Source organism: Anser brachyrhynchus (assembly GCF_964034855.1).
Source record: "Anser brachyrhynchus genome assembly, chromosome: 1".
Classification (NCBI taxonomy): domain Eukaryota; kingdom Metazoa; phylum Chordata; class Aves; order Anseriformes; family Anatidae; genus Anser; species Anser brachyrhynchus.
Window position 1 is genome coordinate 150,954,621 of NC_137694.1, and position 15,986 is coordinate 150,970,606.

The following is a 15,986-nucleotide window of genomic DNA, read 5'->3' on the forward strand; positions in this document are numbered from 1 at the left end:
ATTACTGCAATATCTATTTAGAATACTGATAATTAGTAAATTCCGTAAGCAAATTTCTGATGGTTTTCTAATGGAATGTGTCTCTACTGATCCCAGCTTTGTAAAAGTCATGCAATAGTCTAAAATCCCAGTATGATCCATGGAGAAAGAGCTTTTTCTTCAGATCCTAATTCACTGACCTTTTTATTACTAAACAAAGTACTACAATTGATCATTTTTGGAGTATTGCAAGTTGCATACCTATATAAATACGAAAACATCCATTAATGTTTTGCTTTTACACTATGTCCAGGCTGTTTATATAGCAGTACTGTGCTTTAAACTGACACTAGCCTGTTGAGATAATAAGACAGTTTTTTACAGAGGGGAACACGAATGCTGAGCTCAAAGCATCCTGCTCAAGGGGACACCCCAGCACGTATTGCCAGGAACATGAAGACTTCGTCCATTTGGCTACACGGATGGAGCAGGGCCAGGGCAGAGGATATATGTGGACTAGATTCTACTGGCTTGAGGTACTACACCTAAAAAAAGAAGCAAAACAAGAACATAGCCAAGGTCCTGAGGGATATTTTTTTTTAAATCCTTCATGCATTCAGAGAAGAGAGATGATCATTTTCAGCCCCCTTCTGCTTTGGAGTAAAAGTCTTGTCTTCCTGTAAATATTCCTACACAGAACTGCCAGAACTTAGACCAGTATTAACCAAGAGTTTTTGAACAGAGTACATTTGAAATATTGGCCAAATTATCTTAAAAGAAGAATTTGGCTTTTTTTTTTCTTTTTTTTTTTTTTCTTCCCCTTTCCCTTTTATGCTTTCTCATATAACAATCCTTGGGGAAATGACCCCTATTATAAGCTATGGTTAGCTAACAAGATAGAGTGTGTCACTGTAGTTCAGGAAATGAGGCTTGCTGGTTTATATCCCAATTCAGTTAGAAGTGCATTATAGTTTCTTTTGTCTTTATTTAAATCTTATAAATGTTAAAGCTCGATCTTATAAATATACATTTTTGCAACCTCACTGTATTAATAAAATTAAATCATTGCTGCATTGCTTTTCAAATAGCTTTCCAAAATTTAGTGGCTGAGATTGATTCCTGGGATGTGACCTGTGTAAACGTATCACAATCTCTGTACAACAGTTGGGAATTTAAAATACTGCTTTATTTTCCTTTGTAAATATAGACCAATTTTGCTTTAGTCAGGAATCTACAAACAACATAAACCGGGACTTGCTCCACTTAAGTCAAAGACTTTACTTAAATGCAATACTGTCTTGAGAGCAGAAGGAGGCACATGATATACATGAAAACTAAAATATATGAAGTCAAAGGGGTGGATTTGACTCACACTGATTTGCTTTATGAACATTGCTCCAGAAAGGAATATGCAGAGAGTGCTTTAATTATTCCTTTTCTTGTCTTTGACTGACGTTATTAATTTGTTATTGACGTTAGATTAATTTTTCTCCCTGTCATTTGTTGTACTTGATCTCGATCCCATTATCTTGTTTTATTGATTTTTCAGGCACACTATAGAAAATATTCTGAGCTTAACTTGTTCAGTTATTTAGGGATGAAAAATTCTTGAATTTTCAGAGCAGAATTCATTTGTCTTTTCCAGCCAATAGTGAGTGTAGGTCTTCCATCAGGGTTAAAAGGAGAGATGCAGATCAGCAGTATTGCAAGTTTAAATCCAGAGAAGCTGCTTTGATTACTGTAGACACATTCTGTATTTATGCTGGTGTAAATACAGCTAGAAAGTGTTTAAGTGTATGATGAAGAATTGATTGGGTAACGGACGTTTTCCTGTGTGGTAAATTTCAATGCTCACAAAACAGGTAGTAATTTTAACAATGACTCATCTTAAGTAAAAATTATAGGTATTATACAAGCATATGCATGTATATATGTGATATATATATATATATATGTCTGTGTGTCTAACAGGTAGTACAACAAGGAAATCACTAAAGCAGGATCAAGCATTTTGGAGATGCTAAGACAATCCTGCAGTAGAGTCCTATGAAAGTCTTCAAGATGTCCTGGATACTTTAAAATTAGAAAGTAGTTCCAGAAATACAGAAAAAAAGACAACAATTGTTTCTAAATGATCTTTTCATTTTTTTTTTCAGTCCCTGAAAAACCATCATTTACAGATGTCACAGCAAGAATACACACTAACACTGATTTATATTGTTTTTCACAACTCCTTTGTAGAAACTTTCTATGTGTTTGGACTGAGATTTGGATCACTGGAACAAAACCACCTAAAATTCCATATCCCTCTGCTAATCTAATAGATTATGGGAAAACTATCTTAAATATTCTATTTATGCAATCAGAATATTTTAGATTATATATTTATTTATTTTTCTATATTTGCACATTTCATAAAAGCTTTTTTGTTTGTTTGGTTTTTGTTTATGTATTATTTATTTACTTATTTAAGACCAGGACCTTCTGATTGCTGTGATTATTTGGAGGATCAGTTTTTTTGTTACTAATGTCACTGTAAGCACTGGCACAGTTTGCCCAGAGAGGTTGTGGGGTGTCCACCTTGGAGGTCTTCAACAGCTTGTTCCTGGGCGGTCTGCTCTGGGTGATGCTCTGCTTGAGCAGGGGGGTTGGACCAGGTGACCTCCAGAGGTCCCTCCCAGACTCAACCAGTCTGTGGTTCTGTGATCTCTTGAGTTTTATATTTTCTTTGGAATGTTTTAAAGGGCAGAGTTATGCTAGCTTGTGCAATATAAGCATGAATTCCAGTGCCCTGCCAAATATTTCTTTTTTTTTTTTTCTTTTCTGAGTTTCCTGTTTACTTGCATCTGTTTCTTTTCCATTACTGGAAAAATATTCCTCCTTAAATTTTGCTGTGAACTTAAGTATTTATAGTATGATCTTTTCTCATAGCTTTTAATATAGGCTTAATTTGAAGAGAGCTGATATTTGGGATGAGAGGTTTTATTCTTCTCTTCTTCTACAGTTTACATTTGCAAGAGGAGGAGATTATATGTTTTGCAGCTTGCAGGAAATATTTACATCTCTGAATTTTACCAAAATTATGACTGACAGGAAAGATCAGTAGGCTCACAGGGAGGAATAAGAGGTCTGTGAATTTAATTCAGCTTTTTTTTGGGTTTACTTTAAATGTGTGGTCCTGTGTACAGGACAGAAAACAGAGCTTAAAGTACACATGAATAAAGAGACATCTGAAATCATTTACTGATATTCTAACAAGAAGCAAAAGATCTGAAAGTGTTTGTTTTTCTGCAACTAATGGTGCTATTGGGGAACTGAAATATTACCATAATTCAGCAAAGTAGGGGCCCCATAACATGAAGCGAATAGTGATGTGCATCTGTTATATTCCTCAAAGGACTGTTCCTGCTTCAAATTCTTTTCTTCACTTTGTGTCTTAATAGAGTTAAAACACAACGCTTTATTTCTTGCAGAGTCTGTACACACTTGGGTACACTGCTCGCAAATCTCAAGTGGTTGAACTGCGTACAGGCAGTTGCCCTGAGGCTATGTCTACATTAGCATTTTAGTTCAGGTCAGGACTGTGCTTTTGAAACAAATCTCCCACCTACTCCCACTCCCACTCTTCTTGCATTTTGATTCACATTGCAGAGCAATCCGAGAGCACACAGCCTGGGTTGTTTTCCACTGAAGGAGAAGGAGAAGTGTTCCAGAAGCGCATCTAATCAACTGCAGACTAAGGGGCATACTGTCTGTAGGGGCACTAAGAGGCGCACTGTCTGTAGGACTGGAGTCAGGCTGAAGTAAAAGCACTGAAACACATATAATGTGGATGCCAGGGTCCCAGCACTCTTTCAGTCTACATCACCATGTTACTTGCTAGTAGTCACATAGCCTTAGTTAAAGAGACAGAAATTCAACCCTTACCTGGAAATAATTCCCGAAGTATTTCTGCAATTTCTTTAGGACCACAGTGTCAGAAGAACACTGGTAACTAATCTTCACAGAAGCATAGTACATTTACTTATAAAAAATTCAATGCATCCCATGACTTTTTAGGGTTCAAAAGCAATAATTACAGGGAATTTTGAAATAAAAAAGCCTAAATAAATAATAAACAAATAAATGAAAGGAAAGGTAATATTTAACCACACTACCACACTACCAAATATTCCATCAACAAGGCAATATTTTTATAGTGCACCTTCTTCCCCCATTCTTCTGTTGGCATGTCTACAGATCTGATTCACAGCATGGTGTAAATTTTTGCTATATGCCTTCCCTGCAGCTGCCAAGCCTCTGTGCAGCAGAACTACTGCGTCTCTGCTGCATTTCAGGCTCTCTGGACTGCCTCTGTCCTTGCTGTGAAATTCCCAGGACTTTCACAGTACATGGAAACGATACTAAACAAGAGTTTTCAGTGCCTCATTGTGGGAATTGAGTTTTTAATTTTCAGAATAGTGAAAAAATATCTAAGCAATCATGAAAATGAGAAATTTGTGTGGGGAGGGAAGGAAATCAGCAGACACAGAACAGGTCTGACCTTCCTTCATAAAACACTGTCCTCCCTATCTTTGTACTTATTTTCTTGTTTCCTCCTAGAAGAAAAATTATGGGGGCAGTGTTCAGTTTGGATTTTAGATAACAACTGAACTGATAACCAGATACTCAGAAAAACCTGAGTAACTGATTTTTTTTCCAATTATTTTGTTTTTTATATACCTGTGAAGACTTCATTGTCTATGGATTTTTCAGCAACAAGGACAATACTGTACCCATGGGTATAGATTAATATCATTTCTCTTCACAGATTAAAGCTTCTTTCTTAGGAAGATTAGAAAGGTACAGTATAGTTCTTTAGAAAGTTTTACAACTAGAACAAAACTGCTTTATTGATAGAATATTTTTTGTTAGTGCAGTGAACTATTACCTTTCTTTTCTCCTCTTTTTTTTTTTAACCTTCTTTAGGCATTTTTATTTCAGAAACAAACAAACAAAACCAAAACCAACCAACCAACCAAAACCCAAAAAAACCTACCCTACAGTAATTACAGGTGATCATTGCTTTTGAATCCCGAAAATTCATGGCATGTATTGAGTTGTTTTAAAGTAAGCTTACTGCACTTCCAGGATGAAAATTAGTTATCAGCATTCTTCTAAGGGTCATGATCAAGCCTTTTCTAGTGGTAACTACATTTCTGAAGATCTATGAGCCTTAATGTTTTTAGCGTTTTGTTAACTACAGGAAAACTTCCTTAACTTTTTCCCAATGGAAGACTGTTATAGCTAAAAAAGAGGTAAAAGAGCTAAAAAGAGGCACAAAAAGTGCTAGCAGCCTAGCGAAAAATGGAAAAACAAATCGCTTACTGAAACAGTATCAGTGTGTTTGATTGATTGAAACCTAGTGGGGAGACTTGCCCGTGATCGGCACTTACTTCACCAGCAGATGTTGCTGAGCTGAGGAGGAACTGCTAGTCAAACTGACTAGTAGAGGTCAGGTGTTATTCTGCCAGCTGGAGGTAATCAGAATGGCAGACAGGTAAAAATGCAGGTGTTTAACTTGGGTCATTGTAAGAGCAGATAGACAGTATATTTACATAAGACTTCCATGTGACATATCTCAGATTATACTTAAAATGTTTTATCCTGAGCCTGAAGGAGCTGATACTGAAGAACTGGAAAACTGGAGAGCTTTCAAGCATATTTTCCATAAACAGGATATGGGAAGTGACATACTGCATTGCTTAGTGATCTGCTGAGAGTTGTGTCCTATCTTTGGGAATAAGTAGTGCTTGGGAGGCAAAATTAGTACTACACCAGACAGAATAGTACACCAAAAAATCCTTTGCTAGTATGCAGTTTCTTCCTAACTCATATTAGGCATTAGATGATTTACCATATGATTCAAGAAAAAATATTTCTATAGTTTTCTATTAGTATAATTTTATACATGAAGGGTTATCTAATTGTTACAGATAAAATTATATTCTTAAAGACAACTAGAATTGTCTCAAAAATCCTGTTTTTTTCTAAATGTGTGGCAGATCCACATTCAATTAACATTTGGCTCTCACTGTGTTTCATACATCAGTCCTTCTTGTTCTTTGTAAAAATGAAGGTAGGTTTTCTTTTGCTGTAATTCTTACTGAATTTTTGTATAGCTCCTATATGATTTTGTTTCTGATATCTAGTGGCAAATTATTGGATGCGAGTGGAGACTAGGGTAGAAGAAAAGGATTATATTTATGTAAATTATGTTACAGTGGTATAGCAAACAAAATCAAAAATAGAAAAACTAGAATTCTGAATATGTTGAAATACTGATAGAGGGATTTGCTCCTTATATACCTCTTGCACATACAGTTCTTGGGCTGTATTAGTGGCTACTTGCTAACAAAGGCATTTAAGAGAAGTTTCTTGCATGACAGACAAGGATTTTGTTTGTGTATTGTACCATGCCTATCACAAGAGATTTCTCCTACCTTCAGTGTTCATTTCCAGTTTTTAATCCTAGACAAAGTATTTCATATGGTGCTTTCTTGTGTCCATCTATTATTCTTGGCAGTGCTAGATTCCATCTGCTATTGTTTCCCCTTTCATTTAGCTCTTTTAAGCGACCCAAAAGCTCCTTGGCCTGCTTTGGCCTTGATTAATCTAAGACTTGTTAAGTCACTTGTAAAAATTTCCATTTTATTGTTAGTCCCAATTCCAGATGATTAATAGGTAGATTAAATACTCTCCTTAGTAAAGAACCTGGGGGCACCCTGCTGTTAACCTTTAGCCACATGGAGCAGTGACCATTGATAAATGTATTCTGCTTTTGTATTCTGCCTTTTATAGTTGGTTTCTAATCAGTGACAATTCTTTACTTCTCACCCTGTGGTTACTTAGTTTCTCTAATAGCCATTTGTGTGAAGCATTCTCAAAGGCTCTTGAAAGTCCAGAGAAGTTGTATCAACCAGCTCTTTTTTATCTGCTATTTATTAACATGACAAAAGCATTCTAATAGGTTAAGGAGGCACACAAAGCATTATGGCTTCTAACTTTAATACAGATATTTAATAATTTTATTTTTAATCTGTACCTCAGCTAGTGCATTTATTACTGCAGTAATACACCTAGTGTGGAGCTGTTAGAATCCTTCCCTGGTTTCTCTCTGGAGTTACATAAAGATGACTGCATTCCTGCATGGTTCAGTATACAAGCTGATTTCAATGTGAAACTGCATAATTGTGTTCTTTGTTAGTCTTAAATTGCTTTGGGACCCTGAATAAACATCATCCTATTCTTGGGATACATTGATTTTTTTATTTATTGATTTGTTCCAGCAGTTCCTCTTATGATATCTGAATTGCTGAAAGCTCCTTATCTTTACTTGAACAGGTTAGTATCTCCTTAGCACTCTATGAGACAAAAATTTCTGTAAAAGATTATTTGTTTTCTCTGCTATATTCTTATCTTGTCTAGTTTCTCCTTTAACTTCTTGTGAGGGTCATCATGATCTCTCTTTCAAGAGTCATATTTTGTATACCTGTTTACTTAATATATTCTCATTTAGTCACTCCCCTTCCCTATTAAGATGTGTCTGTCACCATTTGTGAATCTTGAAGACTATAAGCATCCCAAGCCAAGTACACTGGCAAATCCACATATTCAACTTACATTCAACACATGCAACTTAGATGTTGCACTCCCAAAAGTAACCGGGATATTCCTCATTTGAACAAAGCAGACTGGATGGAAGGCTAATTTTATTCATTTTTTAATCTCTGACTAAACTAGGTTGTACTAAAATAATCTTTGTCTTGGATTAACTGCAGCTCAGTGGCTATCTGCAGCAAAGGCTTCTGCAGCATGAATGCAACATTTGCCCCATCCATCCCCGAGTCTGGATGCCTGATCTCTCTGGCCAGCGCACAGATGAGATGTCTCAGAAGGGCAACTAAGAACTAACATGCTAAGTGCCTAAAGCCAAAACAAGATGTGAGGTGGAGAAATAATGATCACAGTGCTCTTTTTGGAGTAAGGAATCTTAGTTCAGGGCTCTCAGCAGAGACTTCAAAACCAAAACCCAAAAGCCTCTTCCTGAGGTAAGATCTCTCCACATCAGGATGCTGCCAGTGGGTTGTCGTACTGGCTGTTGTTGACAGGTGAGCCTCATAGCATTTTCTGTTGCTGCAAGTTTTTTTTTTTTTTTTTTTAACCTTTACAGGGAAGATCATGCACTGAGCAGTCTGTACATGTGTTGATGGTACATAAAGGCAAGCTGCTTTTGTGTACCACCTGGAAGTGAGGGCAGAAAGTTTTTCTCAAAGAAAGAGTACAGGTGTGTAGCCAGGTGTTCTGGGTCACCCAACAAAGATTCCTCCTTTCCACCCCCCTACTCTCACATATGGTATTTGATACCCCAGTGTTCAAACCCAAATATAAGGGTTTGACTTAAGAACCAATGACAATTTTTTTTTTTGTACCTTAATCTTCTTTTTCTTTTCTGTGTGTGTGAAGCTTAAAACAGGTTCATTGACAGGGTCATAGCTTGAAAGAGAAGGATAAATGTACATTTTGATAAGAAATCCAGAAAAAAAAAAGAACTGTGGAAAATTTCACTGAGGTAAGGTTTTCAAGTTGCCTTTTTCTCCGAGTCTCTTCCTGCCTGGATGTGTTGTAGCAGCTATGCATGCACATACCTCATTAACTGGGGTGCTGCATTTTAAAACCACTGTAGCATGCATAGTTTCTGCACCTATGTCTAAAGAGAAGCAAATGGCATTATTTTTTTTAAACAACCTGTCTTCCCCCCTCCCCCCCAAAACAAAACAAACAAAAAAAAACCAAGCAACAAAAGAAAAAAGCACAACAAACAACAAAACCACCAGACTGGGGAGTTGCTATTCCCCACCAATTTTGTAATTGCCTAGTAGGTACAGAATTAAGAAGTAGGAAAGTTGCAGTACCTTCCAGAGCCTGAGGATACCCAGAGTAACTTGAATATAGTGAAGCTGTAAGAATAGCAACAAATGGTAATTACTACGTTTTAGATGAGAATTCTTTAGCTATGTGTTGCTCTTTCTTCAAATCAACTCTCTCTCTCTCTTTCTCTCTCATTTCCAAATTTCCCTTTTTTTCCCTAGTATTTGCTGGGAAATATTTTTATAGCTACTAGTACTATTAATAATCCTCAAAGTGTTTTGATACAAAATCTCCAATCACATTTGCTGAATTATTGTTGATCATGTATGTCTCTGATAGCTCTTTTGCCTTATACAAAACACTTCTGCTGCTGCACAAGAACACTCACCCTCTGAGCAAAGAAAGAAGTTCATAAGTTACAAGCGTGAAGTAACTGCTTAAACTGTTCTAGCTATCCTATTAATGAGTTGAGGCTTTGGACAGAACAATAGTGGAACAGCTAGCCTCTTAGAGGTAATCCTCATCTGAGCATGCCTACCTCAAGGTATGCACTCCAGAGAAAATACTAAACCATTAAAGGTTACAAGGTTTGAAACTTTACCAAGGTTACGCACATGCAGCGTAAGACACAGTGGAAATTTTGTCTCAGTTAATAGCTTCTTCTGGGTCTTCTAGCATACACAAGTGCCTGTTACTTCAAAATACGCTCTGTGGGTGCAGGGTACATCACATCCCTTTAGGGATGTTTTCACAGGGATTGAAATAGTATCCCTTTTCTGTTCCACTTTCAGAAGCATTCAAGTAGGAAGTATTTAGGAGAATACTCTCAGGAAACAGCATATAAGAAAATTAAGAAAAATGACCTGGCTTTTAGAGCAGCTAAGCACTCTTGTCCTGAGTCAAGATAAAATTCAGAATCTAATTTCTATCTTGTGAAAAAAAATTAATACTAAAAGAAGTGTTATTTTAGTGCTCAAAAGACAGAACAGTACACTCAATAGGAAATAATGTAGTCCTTTCTGAACACAGATAACTAAAATAAAGCAGAATGTGAAATATTTATCTAGTATTTTTGATGATTGTCATTGATAATCGTGGATACTTCTGTATGATCTTCTTAGTACTGTGTGCTAAAGAATAAAGTAGTCCATAGTAGGATTTTTTTTTCTTTTTTTTTTTTTTTTTTTCCCTATATACAACACAGATAGATAGCCTACAGGAAAATCATTGTCTTTACTACAAGTGGCAATATGAATATTTTGCTCATACACCAAACTAATATCCTCAGCCAGATGCAATGCTTTCCTGTCTTTATGTGATAAAGAACATGCTCTTTATAGACTGTCAGAAGGTGAGGTCTCTAGATGGAAGAGTAATCCAGCCAGCATGGCCTGAAGATCCCTTTACCATGAACCTGAGCTGCTTAGCTGACTCCTAGTTGGCAGCGGCTGTAATTCTGTGCTTGTAAACAGCTCACTTGAAGATGACATCACACCAGGTTTTGCATTCTGTCTGGATTTGATCAGTTGTACATACAGGGGCTGGGGATTTTTTGATAAAGTATCTCTACTTTCAGTGTAGATAGCAAAAGTCAACAGCTGAGCAGCTGCAGGATATTATAATATCAAGTTTATTTCCTTTGATTTGCATTCCTGGTTAAATGACATATTAAAAAAGCTCTTTCGCTCACTATCTAAAACAGTGACAATAGAGAAATTGTCACTTTTTGGAAACAATGGGAGTATTCCCATTGGGAGAAATCCTTCCTTACGCATTACTTTTCAAAGACCTGCTGGATGTCAGAGGCTTTCTACCTTAAAATGCATCCACAAATGCTGTTACTACTCTCCTCTAGCAGAATTTCACCATTCAAGGACTGAAGGAGTATATCAAGTTGTGCCAGGGAAGGTTCAGATTGGTAATCAGGAGAAATTTCTTCTCAGAAAGAATAGTTAGGCAGTGGAATGGGTTGTCCAGGAAGGTGGTGGAGTCACCCTTCCTGGGGGTGTTTAAGAAAAGGTTGGACGTGGTGCTTAGGGACATGGCTTAGTGGGTGATGGTGGTGGTAGGGTGACAATGGTTGGACCAGATGAACTTTGACGTCTTTTCCACCCTTAATGATTCTATGATTCTGTGCCATATATACAGAGCTGCCATACTTTCTATATTAATGGCTTTTGAAAAAGGTGCAGTGCTAACTCCTTCCTTGTAGGCAACAGCCTGTGGCAGTAGCATCATTACAGGTGAGGTCCTCTGGAGCATTGCAGACTACAGGGCATACGTTTAGCACTCTCTGCATCATTCCTCAGGAAAGCAGTTGACTGGTTTAAATAATCCCTTGTGGCTTCCCCCCACAACAACTGCTGTATTTCCCCCTGTCCAGCCTGGCTGTGAGATGTTTCCATGTACAGGATGTTCCTGTGTGCTGGCAATCACTAGCAGTTGAAGCAGTTCCTTGAGATCATTGGCAACAGGAATTAAACAGAAGCAGCTCATATTTTGCTAGTGACTGGGACTAAGATCAAGCTCAAAAAGCATTTTAAATGAGGGTTGGAGAAAAGAGTTCACTCACTTTTTAAGCAGAATAACTGTCTTCTGTAAATAATACCTACTTTTCTAAGTTGTTTTCCACTGAATCAACACAATTAGCGTTAAAAGAGTAAGATAAGATCCCGGTGTCCAGAAGGGATATTAGCTAGATATCCCTAGGAAATCCTTAGGATCCCTTGGAAAAATGCCTGCCCATTTTTGCTAGTTTTTTTTTTTTTTGTATTATTTTTTATTTTTTACACTTGAGGACATTAAAATTGCTTCTGGATTGAACATCTGCATAAAAGTTAAATCCAAGGCAAATTAAAATATCAATCTTATTGAAGCTCTCAAATATTTCTAAACTGAAAACTTGACAGAACATTACAGTAAATTTAGACCAACTACAATTTGATACTTCCTGTCTGTAGTATCTGTAATATTCTATTTATGACATGGAGTTTCCAATAAGATCCTAAATAAAAACCTGGAGATCTTTACTAAATAATAACGATAACAAAAAGATATGCAGGGTATATAGAGAAGCCTGTCTTGATAATTCCAGAATTAAATACAGTTTCTCAGACTGTCTCAAATCTAGTGGATCAAGGGTGTTTATTTCAGCCCTTATGAGAGTTGGTGAGGATCTTTTATATTTTAGGTTTCCATTAATCCCCAGGAATTTATTTCTCAGACTAATTTTCTCCAAAAAGGCTTAAGAGTTTGCTTACAAAGAAACATTATTTTTGAGGAACCATATATTTTCTTAACATAAAAGAGAAGTAGGACAGTGTCCTTTTGAAAGATCTGTGTGCTGTAAAACAAGAATACAGGTGTTGCTGATTGAATAATTTTTGAATTCCACGTATGGACAGGATTTCCAAGCAAATCATGCATTATTTTCAGTACTTAACACTTCAACCTAGGAGATGTTGATCACTCATAGAGTAATTAGATTTGCTAACATTAAGGTGGGTTGAAGTAGTGGCCTTTAATAAGAGATTTGTAAGTTAGCTTTTTTCCATCCTGATTTTTTTTATGAAGTGTGATTTTTCCAGGCTGAATTTCACAATTGTATTCTAGCTATGTATTGACCTGGAAGGTGAAGAAGAGCTGGCATGTTAAAAGTGATATTCAGCTTGGAGCTGTTCTTACTTGTTTGTCTCAGAGAAAAGAAAAAAAAAAAAAAAGGGAAAAGAAAAGCATTACCAGGCATGCCCATATTGTTTGACTCACTGCCAGAGAGCTAAATCATAACCTCTGTGTAAAGTCTTAATAAACAAGCTTTAAGAAGGGTTTTTCCAGGATTTGAAGGGATTGAAAAATCCCTTATGGGCTGCAGAACACTTAAGATATAATTCATTTTAGCAACTTTTAACTGTCCAAAAGCCAAGTGTCTAGTTAAGCAAGTTAACTTGGCTCCCTACATAGTTAATGGGGAGAAAGCGGTTTCCTCTAAATAAGTGCTTAAAATAGATGGGTTGAATTACTCTCTGGAGTTTCTGCATGTTGTGGTTTAACTCGACTGGCAGCTAAACACCACACAGCCGTTCGCTCACCCTCCCCCCTCCCTCTCTGGGATGGGGGAGAGAAACGGGAAAGTGAAGCCGGTGAGTTGAGATAAAGACAGTTTATTAAGACAGGAATATAAAAATAACAATAATAATAATAATAGTGATAATGATAATAGTATTAGTAATAATAATGTGTAAGAAAACAAGTGATGCACAATGCAATTGCTCACCACCCGCTGACCGATGCCCAGCCTATCCCCGAGCAGCCGGCCCCCCACCCCGGCCAGCCACCCCTATATATTGTTTAGCATGACGTCAGATGGTATGGAATACCCCTTTGGCCAGTTTGGGTCAGCTGTCCTGGGTCTGTCCCCTCCCAGCTCCTGCTGCACCCCCAGCCTGCTCGCTGGCAGGACAGAGCGAGAAGCCGAAAAGTCCTTGGCCTGGTGTAAACACTGCTCTGCAACAATTAAAACATCAGCATGTTATCAGCACTCTTCTCATCCTAATCCAAAACATAGCACCCTACCAGCTACTATGAGGGAAAATTAACTCTGTCCTAACTGGAACCAGGGCACTGCACTCTCTCTATTAATTAGAGAGAGATTCATCAGCTCTAACATTAGTGTCTGAAAGTTAGATTTCAAAGTCTTAGTAAAACTCAGTGTATCAAGTTGGGAAAATAGCATTTCCAAATAGTGATCCATCTTCTAACATAGGCATTTATGGCAGGGCAAATGAATCTATGAAGGGAGCCTAGGGTGACAGACATCTAACAAAGGTAACAGGTTAGACTAGACAGCTAAAATTAAATGAGATGTAATTCTCCCTTGTTACTTGGACAGCAAGTTAGCCGTAGTAATTGCTGAGCAGGTGCTTCTGCTCTCCAAGGAGAGTGGGGCTACAAATCCATCATGTTATAGATGTGCTGGTGATCTCCGACTGCCTTTTCTCCTGATTTTGTGTGTTGTGAGCAAAGCAATGTGGCACTTCAGAGTATGTTTGAGAAGTGAAGTGCCTCTGCAGGATGTCTCTGCATCAGAGCCTTCTGCACAGTGGAGGCTCTTGAATACTGTGCCTTTGGAGGCTTTCCACAGTCTGCAGGATTAGATGTCTACAGGAAGTGGGGCTGTTATTTACAAGAATTTGTAAAAGAAAATACAGCATTTCCTAACTGCCAAGGGATGTAGCTTCAAATTATTTTCCATGCAAAAGCAAGGATTAGGGGATCTAATGAACTGGATCGCTCAAGATGTACATGTTTCCCCTTATTAGCAAATGATGTTGTTCTTCATAATATTCTTTGTTCCTCTCTACCACCCGGTGATTTGCTTGTACTCACATATTAAAACAAGCTTATCTTTAGCACCACTGTGGATTTTTTTTTTTTTTGGGGGGGGAGGGGAAATCCCCAACCATTAACAATCAGTGAGTCATTGCAGCCTCGTTTGCTTGCAAGCCTATTTCTCTAGGCTTTGGCTTCATGAGTAAATTACTTCAATGTCAAGTAGAGTGCAGATTTGCAGAGTGCCAGCTACTATACTGCAATTGCCTGTGCGCATGTGCTTGTATTCTGACAGATTTGAGTGTAGTTCAATATTACTTATTCTACTCATATTGTCAATATTATTAAGCAAACGTGGAGGTACTGGAAGATATATTAAGAGGTGATTTATTAAGAGGTGATTCTTCCCTTTTTTTTTTTTAAATTTTTATTTTGTTTTACCCCACAGAGTTGCCCATGGAAAATCATTGGGTACACAAAGAGAAAGCAAATGCTGCTTTAAATGTCCTCAGTCAATTGACAGAGACAGTACATGTTGAATGGTAACACTGCAATGGTGAAACCCAAATACAAGGAAGAGCTGTAACAGTGAATTTAACATCTTCCATCTATGTATCTACCCCTTCTCACTGATGAAACTGTAATAAGTAGCTTATCCTTAAAATTATCCTGGTGGTCATAAAGGCATATATAATGGGCTTTATACAATAGCTTTATTCAGTACTGGACTTGACCTTACTATTTTCAGTTTACATACATCTTCTCCCATGAGCACCTCCTGGGACTATTCTAGTTATAACCCAAAACAAGGAAGGAACAGAGTGTCTAGAAAAATACAATGCTAAGAGTTAATGCTGATTCACTGTGGTTAATACTACTAAGCGTTAATCTTTTTTTTTTAGGGAAGCTTCAATGAAGCATGTGCATATTAGATTTCTTTCCTTTGTTTGCACCCTGGTTGCTAAGGACAGATAAACATAAGATACATACCTGATAAGCACGCTAAATGCAGGCAGCAAGGAGACCAGGCTGGGAACCGCACAGAGCTCTTTGTTTGACAGACAGGAAAATTTCTTCTTTATTATGTTGAAGTGACATGAGATTTCAATTTCTAAATATTATGGATGGAATATTTATAAATAAAACTTATGGGGCAGGTGGTTTCTGTATTTCTTTGACATATGTTCACCTGTTTATTGGTCTTTGTTCGTTGTTCATATGTTCATTGTTCTTCACCTAATGATCCACTGTTGTTAATTATTTCCAGCTTTTTGGCTTACCATATGGACTATCCGACTTTTGCCTGAATGATGACCTGTCCCCGACTGAAACTTACATCATCTCTTGTTCCATGAAATAGATTTTAAACTTTAGCTTATGGTAGGGGAAATAATAAGGTATAATTAGGCATAATAGTAGCATAATGGGGAATTACAGTAGAGACCACTGGAATGCAGCCACTGTTTCTACATACTCAAGGTGAAATAAACAGTGAATGAGAAGAACTGACATATTAGAAGACAAAAAAGGAGAAATGACTTTTACAAAAATATCTTATATGGAGAAGTAGCATCCAGTGTAGATTTAGAGGAATGATTTTACAGTTCTTACAAAAAAGCTAATGAGCCTAGGAATAGGGTTATGTTCATATTGACACATTTATTGTAGTGGCTTTGATATTGCATTTTTGAGTATGCTTTTGTTGTGGACAGGTGTGATGAAGGACGATAAACAGAAAGGAAAAGGAAGGAGGAAATCTGGGAAATATT

At 37.2% G+C, this 15,986-nt stretch overlaps 1 protein-coding gene across 1 annotated transcript in view; it reads left to right on the plus strand.

The window, feature by feature from the left end:
- The window catches only part of NALF1 (NALCN channel auxiliary factor 1), a 518,224-nt gene that overhangs the window by 11,529 nt on the left and 490,709 nt on the right, over positions 1–15,986 (plus strand). The window contains exon 2 of the mRNA XM_080577529.1: positions 364–515. Coding sequence (XP_080433655.1) covers positions 364–515 — 152 coding nt within the window. The remainder of the gene's footprint in view (positions 1–363; positions 516–15,986) is intronic.